Source organism: Cervus canadensis, chromosome 14 (genome assembly GCF_019320065.1).
Source record: "Cervus canadensis isolate Bull #8, Minnesota chromosome 14, ASM1932006v1, whole genome shotgun sequence".
Classification (NCBI taxonomy): domain Eukaryota; kingdom Metazoa; phylum Chordata; class Mammalia; order Artiodactyla; family Cervidae; genus Cervus; species Cervus canadensis.
This window is the reverse complement of record NC_057399.1, coordinates 58,868,159-58,884,768: the sequence shown is the minus strand read 5'-3', so window position 1 is coordinate 58,884,768 and position 16,610 is coordinate 58,868,159. Positions and strand designations below refer to the sequence as shown.

The window sequence follows — 16,610 nt, the reverse complement described above, 5'->3', positions numbered from 1 at the left end:
AATTTTTCATTGAAAATCTGCTGTGTACGAGATGCTCTGCTGGGCACTGTGTGGGACACAAATGTGACTGCGACATAAATCCTATCCTCAGACTTCAGAGTCTAGTAAAAGAATCAGACGTGCAAATAACATAAAGTACCAACAATGCAGTTAAAGGATATGAAACGCCATCACAGGGGTTTAGACTCATGCCAGGACGTTCAAATGAGGGAGAGATGACTTTGTGCTATGAGATCTGAGGTCATGCTGTGGAGGAGCTGAGAGATTGGGGCATGCTGGTGAGGAAGGGCATGTAGGCAGGGGTGGCATGAACAAAATTAGTGGCCAGAATAGCTTGTTCAAGCAGAGTGAACGCTGTGGTGAGTCATGTGAAGAGTGGATATGCTTAGGAAAAGGAGAGTTAGAAAAAATGAAAAGGAGGGTTGAGTGTGTTTACAGCAATCGAGGGCTATGAGGAAGCTGCTCAGCTCCTAGCTAAGGCGGGAGGAGGCACTGAGGGGTTCAGTTTGGAGAGGAAATGCCTTCAGTACTAGGCTTCAGGAAGATTCATCATCGGGAGGGGTGAAAAGAAGCCTGTGCCTGAAGAAGCCAGCAGGGGGAGGGTCTCCACCCACCCCTCCCGGCTCCCTACCTTGGCCCCCAGGCAGCTCTCAAAGTCCTTTTTCATGTCAGACACAGCCACTTTGTCCTGAGGCCTTTTGGGTCCGCTGCAGCAAGGCACTACTGTTTTCAAGTCTAACTCCACAACCTGTCCACCCAGAAGAAAAGGAACCACAGAACTGGCATTATACCCACAAAGAAAAAAAACACAGCTGTGCCAGAGAATTTACACCACAACAATAAGAACAAACAAACCAGACTACCACATTCAAAAAACCAAGAAAGTCAGGGTCCCTTTTTAACACTGAAGGGATGAATTTCCAGAGATCCAGAAGAGCACTTTGGTAGCATGAGACAGGCAGAAGCCTTGCACACTCTCAGAAAGACCAGGGTGGGCCCTGTGGCTGCTGTGGTCTTCCACTTGGCCCTCTTTATAAAGCAGCTCATATATCCTTTTAATTGCTTCAGTTAGTCTGAGACGTGTTTCCTACTGAAATGATAAACCATTGTAATTTTTCTAAGATGACTTGGGGAGATGTCGTCATTAAGTCATCAATGCCAAGAAATGGGCCCTAGTCTGATGGAGTATTTCCTTCCCTCAGCATATTAATAATAGGAAAGGAAATAATAGTCCCACATCTGGTTTACCCTCTGATCTTGGCTATAGAGAAAAATGTGGGTTTAGTTTGCACCCTGGACAATGAGTAAAGATAAGTAATGGATAAACTGAACTAACTGATTGGCGCACACTTAATCAATTGGCTTGCACATTCATTTCTTCCCTATCTATAATTCTGATGAGCTTATCAGCCTTTAAATAGCTCCAGTCCTTCTAAACTTCTTCTCCAAAGGTCATCTACATAAGAGGAATAAATCAAAGAAGGAGACACTCAACCTAATGGCCAGGAAGAACAGGGAGAAGTTATGTTATTTTGTTATGTCTGAAATTCCTTATCTTTTTTATTTTTTCAGCCTTTAACACCCTATTCTTTTGTGATAACTTGGCAGTGACTAATTTCCTACAAGTACACCCCCCTGGGAAAAACTTTCACAATTAAAACCACAGGCTTGAGGAAGAGGAAACGTGTTTAATGAGAGGTGCTCCCATACCTGGGCAAAGTCTGGGTCTTGAGAGGAGTCACTGAAGTCCCGAAACATTCCTACAGCCTGAAGATACTGTTTAATATGCTGTACTTTTTCTTTGTCACGACCTAATGGGCATTTTAAGAAGTAACAAGTAACAGATGTCAGTATTTTCTGATGAAACTAATACCTTTAGCAGCAACTGCATAAATAATGGGGGTTTCACTTAAAACACTCCAAGCCCTCTGCTGACACCGCAGCCTTCAGACTCATGGTTTGCCTTTCCAACAGATGCTGCTGTTTACTAGGGACCATGAACCAATCTGCTGTTCTACCGAAGGGACTGTTTTCTGAAAAGGATTCTAGTCTTACTTATAAGTACTCCTCTCTCTTGGTTATAGTTCTTTTTTTTTTCCCCCAATCATTTGGCGGCACTGTGTGGCATGTAGGATCTTAGTTCCCTGACCAGGGATGAAACCCATGCCCCTGCATTGAAAGCACGGAGACTTAAATCACTGGACCACTGGGGAAGTCCTGATTATGGTTCTGAATTAAGAGGCTCCTAAGATCAGCAAATTGCCCAAAGTGTCCCTCCTACGCATCTGCCTTCAGCTGGCCATAGACCCTCAACATTCTACATTAGTCCTGTTAAAACAGTAATTTCCCCCCATCTCCTACCACAAACCACAAGCTGTGCGCCCAGCACTGTGGGCTAAACTTTTTCAATGCATTATTTCAATGTCTAATCCTTTATCCTGACCTTCTGAGACAAACAATATTATTATCCTTATGTATAGATGAGGAAATAGTGGCTCAAGAAGATTAAATAACTTTTCCGTGGAACACAGGCTGTAAATGGCAGAACCAGGAGTCGAAGCTGAGTTTAACTCCAAAGTTCAAAGTCCTAACTCATGATACTGTATCACCAGGAATATGACCCCAAATGCTCTGCTGTTTCATTCAGAAAGATCCTGGTTGTAGGAGATAATACGCATGGTTTGCCCAATGGACATGCAGTCCTCCCATTTCTCTGACAGTAAATTAAGACTGCTGGAGAGCTTGATTCTTGGATCCACATCAGATCAGCACTTTTGTTTGCCTGTTCACTTTCACTGAATTGTCAAGGTCATCAGCTGTCAGCATGGATCTTATAACAGATGACTGTCTGATCTTCATTAGCATATTTATCATGATCTATTGTTGGGTCCCAGCGTTCACTACACCCCATGTCACCCTCTCCATGAAAACACATGGGAGAAATTTCTCTTAGGTTTCTGTTTAAGAAAGGGTTCGCCTTCTCTAAAACCATTTGTTTCATTTCAATAGAGGTTGTAAATTCAGTACCAGATGAGTAAGAGCTTCAGTGGCCACCTCTAGATCACAGAAACCAATCTTATCTCTGGGTGTAGTTTGTAGCTTTCCGCTCCCCACCATCCCTTCCCTTCTCTTCTTTAGGGTGATGCCTCTACTGTTTAACTGAGGGACAGAGGCAGAAGGTAGCACTCCAATTCTCAGCTTTCTCTGAACTATACAAAGGACCTTCTGTTCTCGGGGTTCTGCACTTACCTGTCTGCACTAGGTACTTGATACTGACTTCATCAACTGGGAAAAAGGCAGCAGTGGCCCCATACTCTGGACACATGTTGGCAATCGTAGCTCGGTCGGCAATGGACAACTGGGCTACTCCTGGCCCAAAGAACTCGACAAACTTGCCCACTACCCCAACCTGGCGGAGGTGCTGAGCAACAGGATAATAACAGAATTTGAGATTTGATAACCCACAGTTTTTTTTCACTATTTATTTATGTTTTATGCTCATGCCAGGTGGCATGCAGGATTGTAGCTACCCAATCAGGGATTGAACTCATGCTCCCCACATTGGGAGAGCAGAGTCTTTACCAGTGGACCAACAGAAGTCCCAATAACCCTTATTTAAAATGCAGAACTATCCCCTTGCAATTCTCATAAACTAGCCTTGTGAGTCAACACAAACAAGAAATTAGCCCAATATATTTTGGATTATGGGCTTCCCAGGTGGCTCAGTGGTAAAGAATCTGCCTACCAATGTAGGAGACACAGGTTGGATCCCTGGGTTGGGAAGATCCCCTGGAGTAGGAAATGGCAACCTGGTCTAGTATTTTTGCCTGGAAATTTCCATGGACAGAGGAGCCTGGCAGGCTACAGTCCATGGGGTTGCAAAGAGTCAGACACGACTGAGCACACATTATAGATTACTTTTAAAAATAAAACTTAAAAAGCAATGCAACTAATATAACCTGGTATCCTGTAGTAGATCCTAGAACAGAAAAGGGACATTACTAAAAAGACTGGTGGAATTTCTAGTTTAGTTAAAAATGTCATACCAGGGTTAACTACTATTTCTGATAAACGTACCATGGTTATGTAAGATGTTAACATCTGGGGGAGCTGAGAGAAAGGTAACAGAACTCTGTATTACCTTTACATCAACTCACCTATAAATCTAAAATTATTTCAAGACAGTTCTTGAGAAAGAAAAAATAATATAAAAACACAATAATAAGAAAAGTTTTCAAAATGAGAAAACTTTCTAAAGATTAAATAAATTCTTTCAACTTAAATTAGTTACGATTTGCACTTGCTGAGTAAGCAAATGCCTTGTTTCCAAGTGTATAATGAATGAATATCCTGAACATAGGTATAAGTCAAAGGTAACCAAAAGATTCAGGCAGTCTGACTCCCACATCTTTTCCATACAAGCCATCAGTCAGAGCTGCAGCATAAGTGACCAGCTTGGGCCTGCATGAAATCAGTTTCATGAAGTGTGTGGACAACCAGTAGACAGGCTCTTCTGATTATGTGGCATTCTGCCAAAGTTTGTGGGTAAAACCTATATTATTCTACACTTGAACGATGTGGACATCTCTGATAAGCTGTAGTATTCAAACATATCCAATTCTGGTTTTCATGAAGATTAAATCAAAAGTGTAGTATCCATCCCAAATACCCCAAGCCTCCAAACTATACAACCAGAAGAAACTTTGTGATAATAAAAAAATTACTTTTCTAATAATCTTTCAAAATGAAACTGCCTTCTTTCTGCAAAGCAAGCAAATCATCATAAAAGATTACTTCCAACAAGGGCAAATTTTCCAGCTTGGAAAAACATCCGTTACAATAACATAACTTATAATACAGAGAAAGAAATTGTAAAAATCAAAAATTATTCATAGAAAGAGTTTGTTATTTACATACAAAGAAGAACCACATGAAAAAAGTACAGAAGTATAAACATATGCATGGAAATGATTTTGTACAACCTCAGCATAATGATTATCTCTAGAAATGAGGAGGGTGGCTTTAGCCATAAACATCACATTTCACTTCTTAAAAAAATGTACATACAGAGAGAGCTCTGAAGCAAAAACAGCAAAATGTTACCATCTGTTAAGTTTATGTGGTGGGCATATAAGTGTCATTTTAACTTCTGTGTATTTAAACTATTTCACAGTTTCAAAAACATTTTTTTTTTTTTTAAAGAAAAAGATCCACGCAGCAACAGAAGAGTAACGTGAACCTAATGATCTGAAATTTGACCACAGAATTCTCACCTTATCTTGTCTCTTTTAAAGTCATCAACGTGCTGTTTCCTAGCATTCCTAGCACATGGAAACCAAGAGAGAGTCCATTTAGGACTTCCTCCCAGTTTGTCACTGAGACTCTCTAAGACCCCAGAAGAGGCAGCGCTTGGTTACCTTGGTGATGGTGAGCACGATGTCAGTGGATGTTACCAGGGGGTGGGGACTTCCCACCAGCTGGTAGCCGATCACCTGGGGAAGCACCATGCTGATTGGCTGGCCCAGCATCACAGCTTCCGCTTCGATACCACCCACACCTATATGCAAAAATGGTTTCATGACTCCTCAGGCATAGTTCAGTATCATTAATAAGTAGTCAACCCACTTACAGTATTTTACTAGTGTAGAGTTATATTTCCATAAAGAACAGTTATCTTTCCTTTATTTCCCTCTACAGAATTTTTAACAAGTGTTTATTGGAGTGTGGTCTCCCGACATCTAAATCAAAATCCCCATGATTCCACATAGAAAAGGAGAGTGAGGGTCAGGAGTATCCATTTTTAACAAACTCTCTGGATGGTTTTAAATTATTTTAAATGTCCCTAACCCCCTGTTCCAATTCATTCTTCCAAACATACTGAGTGCGTAAAAGGCACAAAACACTTTTCAGGGTACTGGAAATAAAGCAGTAAGCAAAACAGACAAAAATACCTTTTCGATATTTGTTGGTCATTCAAATTCATGCTGCTGGAATGTAATGGTATCAAAGTAAATCGAGGTCCATGCCACAGACTAGCACATATGGCACAGGAACCACTCACCCCAACCGAGGACGCCCAAACCATCAATCATGGTGGTGTGTGAATCTGTGCCCACAAGGCTGTCTGGGTAGTAGTATCCATCCTGATCAAAGACCACTCTTGCCAAATACTCCAGATTCACTTGGTGGATGATTCCTGAGCCCGGGGGAATAATCCTCATGTTGCGAAAGGCCTGAGAGCCCCACTAGGGTTGAGAAATGGGAGGAGCACTGTGAATGCCAGACACACTTTGATGCAGCTCACCGCTCCCTCGCACCCCACACACAGGAAGAATCAATCAGTGGAACCAAGCTCTGCCCATACCTTTAAAAATTCAAATCGTTCTTTATTTCTTTCAAATTCCAAGTCTTGATTCTTCTTTAAACTGTCTGCCCTGTCAAAGAGAACAAGTAAACGTGTAAATTTTAAGGCTTAATATGTTACCAAAGTTATTGATGATAATAAGCCAAATGGCATATTATCTGTAGGCCTGCTGGGTGGTAATGCATTTATTCACATGGCAAAGAAGAGTTAATTAAAGTAAAAAGAACTTTATTTTTTGATTGAGGTGATTTTTTACAATGCCTTTAAACATGGTGGGTAGAAAACATTAAGTGAATCTAAGTAAAAACTATTCTAATCATAAAGTCTGAGTCTTAGGAACAGACCTAAGACATTTATGATGAGAACAGTAGTTTAGATTCTTAAAGAAGCCTTCTTTCCATACATCTTTCTCATCCGTGACTTTGTTATGACACCCCTCTGAGCTGAGCCATTCCTGGGCCTGGCATTTTCATCTGTTTTATGTTGGGAGACAGGGACCCAGTGATGCCAGGAGGCACAAGAATTTGTAGGATCACAACCTCCTATCCTCCAAATGGAGGTTTATAGGGCAGATGGTGCCACCCAAGAACATCTATAAAACCCAAATTACATGCCAAGGTTTGCTGAAAGTCATCCTATCCATCAGGATGGACATGGACAATGCAGACTATCAGGAAGCTTTTCCAGGATTTTTATAATCAAACTGCATTGTTTTGAGTCAAGGTAGAATAAGTCATAGTGGTAACTCTGCATGCTGAGCACACAGGAAGCACATGTCATGGACTGACTGAACACATGGAAGGATAGTAAAATTAACTGCTAAGACCCAAGTCAGACCTCACTAATTGACAGTTAACACTTACTGACATTACGAGAGCCAGGCACTAAAGTGCTTTACATTTATTTTCTAATCTAGTCTCCAAAACAGCCCTTTAAGTTAGGGGCAACTAATATCCACATTTCTTTCAAGAGGAGACAGACAGAAGGTAAGGTGCTTCAGACCACCCAGCAAGTAAATTGGAATTGGTATTGAAACCCAGGCAGTCTGACTCCAGAATCGATGTTCTAAATCCCTATACTGCCTCCTTGCAGTAGTAGTTACAGAAACTGTAGCAGTGGTGCTGGTATTGTAATAGCAACAACCTCCATAATAATTATAGCAGAAGACAAAGTGCAAGATTGCAAGATGCGTCATAGAGTTTACACACGTGAACTCATTCAATCATTGTAACAACCCCTCACGTAGGTACTACTATTATCCCAATGTATAGAAGAGGAAGCCCAGGCACAGAAATATTAAATAACTTTTCCAAGTACACTGAGGGCTCCATCCCTCCAGTCCCCACCTGTGTCTTCAGTCCTCCACCTTCATCCTAGTACACTGAGGGCTCCATCCCTCAGTCCCCACCTGTGTCTTCAGGTCCTCCACCTTCATACCAGTACACTGAGGGCTCCATCCCTCCGGTCCCCACCTGTGTCTTCAGTCCTCCACCTTAGTCCTAGTACACTGAGGGCTCCATCCCTCAGTCCCCACCTGTGTCTTCAGGTCCTCCACCTTCGTCCTAGTACACTGAGGGCTCCATCCCTCAGTCCCCACCTGTGTCTTCAGGTCCTCCACCTTCATACCAGTACACTGAGGGCTCCATCCCTCCGGTCCCCACCTGTGTCTTCAGTCCTCCACCTTAGTCCTAGTACACTGAGGGCTCCATCCCTCAGTCCCCACCTGTGTCTTCAGGTCCTCCACCTTCGTCCTAGTACACTGAGGGCTCCATCCCTCAGTCCCCACCTGTGTCTTCAGGTCCTCCACCTTCATCCTAGTACACTGAGGGCTACATCCTTCCAGTCCCCACCTGTGTCTTCAGGTCCAGATCCATATTCCCAATGTATCCTGAGCATCTACACCAGGAATGCTTTGGGCACCACAAATACAACAGGTCAAATCCTAATGTGTGACCTTCCTCCCTACATCCTCCTCCTTGTCCTTGTCTGTCCATCCCTCATCTAAAGATCTCTTCTCCCACGTAGTACCAACTGCTATCAGAGTGTTTATTCCAGAAACAGCCTCCTGTCCAGTTTCTCTCAATCTAGTCAACCTATCTTTTGTACTGTCACCAGAATTTGGTTTTCAAAAAAAAAAAAAAAAAGATCGTTACAACCCATGTTGAATTTGCCAGGGGATCCCATTTTCTAAATAAAGTACAAATCCCTTTCTTTAAAAAACAAGGTCCTTCAGTCTGACCTCAGACTTCCTTCATGCACTCTCTCCCATCCTCCAGTCCAAACTTTCAGCTTCAGCTGCACTGTGGCCTTCATACTCTCCCATACCACACTTTCCTCGTGCCTTCACATGCTCTGTTCTCTGTGTAGAATGCCCTTCCAGCTCCTTGTGGTAAACATGCCTGGGGACCTAGATCAAGTGATACTCCTGGAAGAACCCCCCCAACTCTCCAAGTTAGTGATTTCGTTCCTACACTTGCTAACTGCATTCAATCTATGCATTCTCTAATCTCTCTGCTTTTTGAGACTAACCTGCTTCTTGAACAAATACTGGCACACAATAGGTCTGTTAAATAAAATTATTTTTAATTAAAAAAAAAAGGAAAGGCATCTTGGAACATTATTCTTAATCATGTATGGCCCTGCTCCATCTCTTCTGCTGTACTCTGAATACACACGGACTCCCAGTCATTATGCCTCATCCTCCTGTCTCTAGAAGGATGTCAGAGCTCCTTACAGCAGAAGCAGGACTGGAAGAAGACCATTTAACCCACAGAATTTTGGGTTTTTGATTCAGTTTGATATGAATGACACAGTCACAGGACAAGCAGAAGCCAGAATGCTTAGGCTGCTTTACGATATGTTAATTCTAAGTTTAAAAAAAAAAAACAAAACCCCACCAACAACAACTCTTTTAGTCACTAAAACAGAACAACTTTCATACTAACCTTGGCTCTTTCTTTAACTTAGTTCTAGTTATTTGAATGAATAAACAGACCTAGAATTCAGAGTTGTCTACCACTCTGAACTGTCCTAGATTTACCCAATCTGGTGAGTTTTTAATAAGATCTCTGAATGTGAATGGCCTCACAGATTAAAGAGGAAATGTCTCCTTATTTACATAAATTGAAATCAGATCTGGATGTAGTTCAAAGTTTCTGAGTATTACATTTAATGGTACTCCAGAAATTCACAGAAAATATTTATAGAGGAAATAGTTCGGACATTCTTGAAATCTGGTTGGAAACGGCTATATTCTTGTTGGGATTTTAAAAAAGGTTATTTCTGAGATAACTTTGAAAAACATTATAATAATGCATTAGTTAGACTCTTGATTCCTAAAGATAGTGTGAAGCCAATTACTAATATTCAAACAAAGGAAAGAGCTTAGAAATACTTAACTGAGAAAATTCACCATCCCACCACCCCTTACCCAGTTATACTAGTTCATTTCTGGAAATAGCTGGAAATAAGCCCGCAGCACAGAGTTCCACAAAAGTTGAGACATATCACGTTTAATTCCTTACAAAAATGAGGAAACAGACTGGGAGGTCAAATTGCAAAACCAAACTCAAGAAATAAAAACAAAACACTAGCAAGGAAAATGCTTCTCACAGAAGTTTCTCTCGAATTAAAAGAAAAAAAGTGTTTGCTAGATTTGGGTATCATTTTGGATCAAAGCTCAACCTTGGACTTTGCGTTTTTCAAAACAATATTTTCAGTATTACAGCGTAAATGAAAAAGGTCCATCAAAAATTGAAACCAGAGTTGATAGATGTCACAGCTTAAAGAGGAAGCCAAGTCACACTGAACTCAGTGCTGATTCAGATTCTTTACCTACTTAAGAGTCAGGAGTTCTTTGAGTTTTGAGTCAAATAACTTCAGACATTAAAACAATTGCAATTCTGTCTCCACCAGTACCTTTACCTTCCAGGCCAGGGATATAAAGGTAAATCCATGCAGGCCAATGAGAGTCTTCAAGAAAGATAAGTCTTCAAGAATGATTTTGTGAGGAGGTTGTTCAGTTGCTAAATCATGTCCAGCTCTTTGTGACCCCATGGACTTCCCTGTCCTTCACTATCTCCCGGAGTGTGCTGAGACTCATGTCCATTGAATCAGTGATGCTATCCAACCATTTCATCCTCTGCCACCCTCTTCTCCTTTGCCTTTGTGAGCTTACTTTTTATTCATTTCTGAAGTGGGACTTTAGGAAACATACTTACTCTTCAATAGGACAATAGTTTGTGTATTTTTAACTCTTCCATTTGAAATAAAAATATTAGATTGAGCTCATGTAATTTAAGGGGAAAAAAAAAAAAAGACATGTCACCTAAGGATGGGTTTAGAGTCCAAAGGAAAGGAAAGAGCTGGCAAGTATCCAGTCTGTTTGTTCCAAGAACCGACAGTTCAGGAGACAAAGCAGATTTCTCTCTGTTCATGAATTTTTCTGGTTTGGATATTGTCAATACTAATTTGAGAATGACCAGTTTCTACATTTGTCTCAAGGCTATATGGAACCCACTTAAATTGCCAAGGAAGCAAATAAAGGTTTTGGGTTTTTTTTTTCCCCCTTTGTGCGGTTGGTTTCACATTCTTAAATGAACTTCTATGATAAAAACAACAGCTTCTTATTGTAAAAATAAAGAATAGTTACAATCGCTTAGCAGTTTCGCACCTCTCTTTCCAATTCTTTAATCTCTGCCTAGCTTTTCACTGAGCTGAGATCACTCTACACAGGCCATTTCTCCCTGGTTCCTTGAGCTAACACATGAGCATGTTCCAAGCGTTATTAAGGATTTATATATAACCCTAAAGGTTACTTAATATATTTATTTTAAGGATGTATGTAATTTAATAAATCACTCTCCTTTGTTGGGACACCTAGAATGCTTCTAGGTTTTCTCTATTATAAACAATACTTTATTTATTTATTTTTAATTTTAATTTTTTTTCTATTTATTTTTATTCATTGGAGGCTAATTACTTTACAATATTGTAGTGGTTTTTGCCATACATTGACATGAATCACTATTTAGTCACTAAGCTTCTGCTGAATTTCACAAATCTATAAAGGGTAAATCCCAGGATTTTTATTGGGATTTCAAAGGATATGGCAATTTCTAAGGATCCAAATACACAGTGCTTTCATTATTTCTAATTTCTAGCGCTATCAGCAGTGTATAAAAGTGTCTCCATCATGACACCTTTATAATTAATAACATTTATTTTCTAATCTTAACTATGCTGATAAGAGAAAATGGTATCTCAAGGGTTTAACTTACCTTTTTATTACTTATAAAGTTGAAAAGGCTTTATATACTGTTTACCATTTCCATTTCCTGTGAAATGTCTACTTTCCTTTGCCCATTTATTTGCTGGGTTTTACTGTTTCTTTTCTTTTTTTTTTTAAATAGGTTACACATACTCTGTATATATTAAGGTTATTAACTCTTTATTGAAAATATTTCCAAGTTACCTCCTGTTAACTTTGAAGTCCTTACATCTATAGTTATTGTGCCTTTGTTTCATTCACTGCCTCTCAATTGAGAAAAGTCTTTCTCATCAAGACATTTGACACGTATAAAGTTACATTTTCTTTTAAATGTTTGATGATTTAATTTTTAAAATATTAATGCTTTCAATCATAGGTACTGTTTTTTCTACCAAAGATTTAATTTTCGCAGCATTGTATGCAGAACAGTTATTTCTTTTTAACTAAGGTTCTATGTAAAGTTGGAAATAATTTTACTTAGTTACTTTTCTAGGTGAAGGTGTCAGCCTTCTAGCAGTACCTGGCTGCCCTCCCTGTATTCATATCCTTGTTGAGTAATCTTGCAGTTACTGGAGTGTATGCCTCCACCCCTGACTTTGGGCTCGACCGCGGGCCTTGCTCTGATTAATGTCATTGTGAACAGAAGTGATCAGATGGCAGTCCCTCATCAAGGCCTTGAGAGATACTGCAGGTTCCCGCTTGCTCTCTCCAGCCTCTGTGATGCCCAGACAGCTGCCTTCTCCTTCAGCCTGGGCTCCCACAGCAGCCCGCAGAGGACGGGGCAGGCCCCGCTGCCCTGCAGATGTGCAGTGGAAGCAGTCAACCCAGTCACGGCTGGGTGAAGCACAGCTGCCCAACCAACCTCAGCTGAGATTAGCTCACCTCCCAACTAACTGGTAGCCATGTAAGAGAAATTTTTATCGTCTACTGCCACTGAGATTTTACTGGTAGGTTATTGGTAGGGTTATGGCAGGAAGAGAGAAGCGGATATCCCGAACAGTAGAAGGAACAAAAGAAAAGAAAGGTACAGACATTATGGACACTCATGTGGAGAGGCAGAGATGACTAGATATAAAATAATTACTTGGAATCAAAAGAGGAATAAGGATCCGGTGGTTAGAAAAAGCAAAACAAAACACCTAAACTCTTTTAAGGTCACACACATACTTGTACTAACAAACTCTCCTGGCAGAAATTTGTTAGTGTTTTTCACCCAAATTTCAAGCTTAAAACACAGCCTGCTCCCCTGCAGGAAGTAAATAGAAAGAAAAAGAAGATTAATGTCCCCATCACTAAAAAAAAAAAAAAAAATTCAAGGGAAAATATATAGTAAGTTTTGAGTTTTTCTGAATATATCTTTTAAAGATTTTTCTTCTTTTATTTAACGATATACACACACACAAGAAAGACTTATACTCCAAGATTTTGCACAAAGCAGAAAACCCAAATATTCATCCTAGTCTCTCACCTTCTGTTGAAATCAACCTGGATGGAATGATCAATGACAAGATCAGCAGGACAGATGGGGTTTATTTTCTCTGGATTGCCTCCTAACTTTTTCACAGCATCACGCATGGCAGCAAAGTCAACCACAGCTGGCACACCCCTAAGAAATGGGAGAATTAAGCAGAAAACAAATCTATTAAACAAGTGGTATGCATCTTTTTTTTCAGCTTTTGTTTCTGCTGAAAATATTGGCAAGAGGGCTGTCTCACCAGCGGAGCAAATGATGGATGTCAGAAAAGTGAAAGCTGCTAAAATACATTTCCTTGAGTGGAAATCACATCAGTAATGAGCGTCATGGCTGAGTGGAACCTCTATATGCAATTTTACTCCTGCATTAAAGTTTACAACCAATGTGGTTTACACAGAGAAACTGTCAGAAAGCTGGCACTTAAAAACTTTGGAACTTTTTCTGCTATCACTGTTCCCTACTCACATGGTGGGCTAACAAAGACCTGGGCAAGACATACAGATCACAACCTTCAACTTCAGGCCAAATTTAAAGGAATGGATATAACTCAGAGAAGCAGGCTGTGAATCAAGTTTATATTAAGCGCATCCTTCCTTTTTATTATATTAGAGAATAAAATATGAGTAGTCATCCTCTAAAAAAATGAAATTTGGTCTCCAGAAGTAATAAAATAACATTGTTTAAAAAAATGAAAAGGTAGTTGTCTCAAAATGAGGCTGTGAAGGGCTTTCCTGGTGGTTCAGTGATTGAGAACCCACCTGCCAATGCAGGGGACGTAGCTTCAGTCCCTGATCCGGGAAGATCCCGTATGTCACAAGGCCACTCAGCCCGTGTGCCTTAACTGCTGAGCCAGTGCTCCTGAAGCCCACGGGCTGAGAGCCCGTGGTCTGCAACACGAGAGGGCACTGCAAGGAGAAGCCAGCATACCACAACTAGAGAGTATTCCCTGCCCACTGCAGCGAAAAGCCCATGGGCAGCCATAAAGACCCAGTGCAGCCAAAAATAAACAAATAAATACATAATTTTTTTTTTTTAAAGTGAGGCTGTGACCGGAAGCAGTTCTTCGGACTAGCAGGATGTGAGCAGAGACTTAACAGCAACACATCAGGCCTTGCAAACTATGTATCTCCCCTCTGGTGATACATATCAACATTCCAAGGATGGCTGTTTAAAACCTGGCTCCCCTCAGAGGGATGGGATGGGGAGGGAGGCGGGAGGGGGGATCGGGATGGGGAACACATGTAAATCCATGGCTGATTCATGTCAATGTATGGCCAAAACCACTACAATATTGTAAAGTAATTCGCCTCCAACTAATAAAAATTAAAAAAAAAAAAAAGTTAAAAAAAAAAACAAAAAACCTAGCTCCCTGAGTGACAGGATGTGGGGGAGAAAAGATTCTAAGACAGTTCCACTTCATGCTGTTTCTTTGAACTTTTTTGCTAGTACACTGAGGACTAGGATCTTCAAGACCAAGGACAATGACCTCCACCACTGGAAAAGGTGGGTGAGTACCATCCCTGAGACTATCTCTTGCCATCTGGGATGAACGCCCTCTTTCGCTTTCAAGTGTCTCTGAATATTGAGTGAAAAATCTCACAATCACTGTGTTGTTTTTTTGGTTTTGCCTTTAAAAAGCCTTCTTTACAGGCTGACGAGGGAGAGAAAAGAGTAAGGTGACACGAGGCTCACGTAAAGTCCTGCAGGATCACTCGGGCAGGCTTAAAGGGCACTTCTATGTTCTTATGCTGCATGACCTTCCAATTCAGGATATTTTCAACATCCTTTTTCTTCACCAAAAATTGATCACAGTTCCGAATGGCTGCCTCCAGGAGAACTCTGATAGAAAATGGTAAGGATCCTAGGAATAAAAGGAGAAAGCATAACAAAACAAAAAACCATGAGACATCTTATTATCAGAGCTCTTTAAAGCCAATCTCCATCCAAACTTGATACAGGCAACATCCCCTCTAGTCTTTCAACAGGGAAAGAGAGTAAATTCAAACTGATTTCAATGATTTGAAATATAACAATATTGAATGGGTTTGAGACATTCAGTTATTAGAAAATACCTATAGCCTAGGCAGAAATAAAATATTACAGTTAATTCTTTCATAACCAGTGGCTGCCTAGCCTTGGAATCCAGCAACAGAGCTTCCTTTAAGTTATCATGAAAGAAATCAGTCTAGATTATTTAATTTGCTGTATTACTGTTAGTAAAACACACACACACACATATATAGAGTAGTATTTCTTATGAAACCTCAGTGTGTAAAAAATGAGAAAATAACGCTTTTACAATGATTAAAATGAGACCAAAGAATAGTCATATATACCTTTCAAAGGAAATAAACAACTAAACTCCATGGAGTATGGTCATTGGTAACCATGTTTTTTAGAATAAGACAATGGTAATTTTTAAGAAAATTTATTTTGCTTATAAAAGAAGTGGTTCATCTTGACACATAAGAATTATTCACTAGTATTATCCAGAAAAGGCAAGAGTACAAAGGCAGAAAAACACAGGAGTTGGGACAAAAAGGCTTGTGTTTTCATCTCTCCCGCTATCTTTTTGTTGTTGTTCAGTTGCCAAGTTGTGTCTGACACTGAGCACCATGGAATGCAACACGCCAGGCTTCCCTGTCCTTCACTGTCTCCCTGAGTTTGCTCAAACTCATGTCCATTGAGTCAGTGATGCCATCCAACCATCTTACCCTGTGTCATTCCCTTCTACTCTTGCCCTCAGTCTTTCTTAGCATCAGGGTCTTTTCCAGTGAATCAGTATCAGGCGGCCAAGGAACTGGAGCTTCAGCATCAGCATCAGTCCTTCCATTGGATATTCATTGACCACCTGGTTGATTTGCTTTAGGATTGACTGGTTTGATCCAGTGGATGTTGGCAATTTGATCTCTGGTACCCCTGCCTTTTCTAAATCCAGCTTGTACATCTGGAAGATGTACATACTGCTGAAGCCTAGCTTGAAGGATTTTGAACATTACCTTGCTAGTATGTGAAATGAGTACAATTGTGTGGTAGTCTGAACATTCCTTTGCATTAACCTTTGGGACTGGAATGAGAACTGACCTTTTCCAGTCCTGTGGCCATTGTTGAGTTTTCCAGATTTGCTGGCATATTGAGTGCAGCACTTTCACAGCATCATCTTTTAGGATTTGAAACAGCTCAGCTGGAATTCCATCACCTCCACTAGTTTTGTTTGTAGTAATGCTTCCTAAGGCCCACTTGAATTCATACTCCAGGAAATCTGGCTCTAGGTGAGTGATCACACCATCGTGGTTTTCTGGGTCATTAAGGACTTTTTCGTACAGTTCTGTGTATTCTTGCCACCTCTTCTTAATCTCTTCTGTTTCTGTTAGGTCCTTGCCGTTTCTGTCCTTTATTGTGCCCATCTGTGCATGAAATGTTCCCTTGGAATCTCTATTTTCTTGAAGAGATCTCTAGTATTTCCCATTCTATTGTTTTTTTCTCTATTTATGTGCATTGCT

The 16,610-nt window shown here is 40.5% G+C and overlaps 1 protein-coding gene across 1 annotated transcript in view; it reads right to left on the bottom strand.

Annotated features, from left to right (window-relative positions):
- The window catches only part of LOC122453014 (cytoplasmic aconitate hydratase), a 66,062-nt gene that overhangs the window by 21,359 nt on the left and 28,093 nt on the right, over nucleotides 1-16,610 (bottom strand). The window contains exons 3-10 of the mRNA XM_043486813.1: nucleotides 14,800-14,968; nucleotides 13,102-13,239; nucleotides 6,365-6,434; nucleotides 6,062-6,245; nucleotides 5,418-5,557; nucleotides 3,250-3,421; nucleotides 1,711-1,811; nucleotides 632-748 (exon numbers count right to left, since the gene is read on the bottom strand). Coding sequence (XP_043342748.1) covers nucleotides 632-748; nucleotides 1,711-1,811; nucleotides 3,250-3,421; nucleotides 5,418-5,557; nucleotides 6,062-6,245; nucleotides 6,365-6,434; nucleotides 13,102-13,239; nucleotides 14,800-14,968 — 1,091 coding nt within the window. The remainder of the gene's footprint in view (nucleotides 1-631; nucleotides 749-1,710; nucleotides 1,812-3,249; nucleotides 3,422-5,417; nucleotides 5,558-6,061; nucleotides 6,246-6,364; nucleotides 6,435-13,101; nucleotides 13,240-14,799; nucleotides 14,969-16,610) is intronic.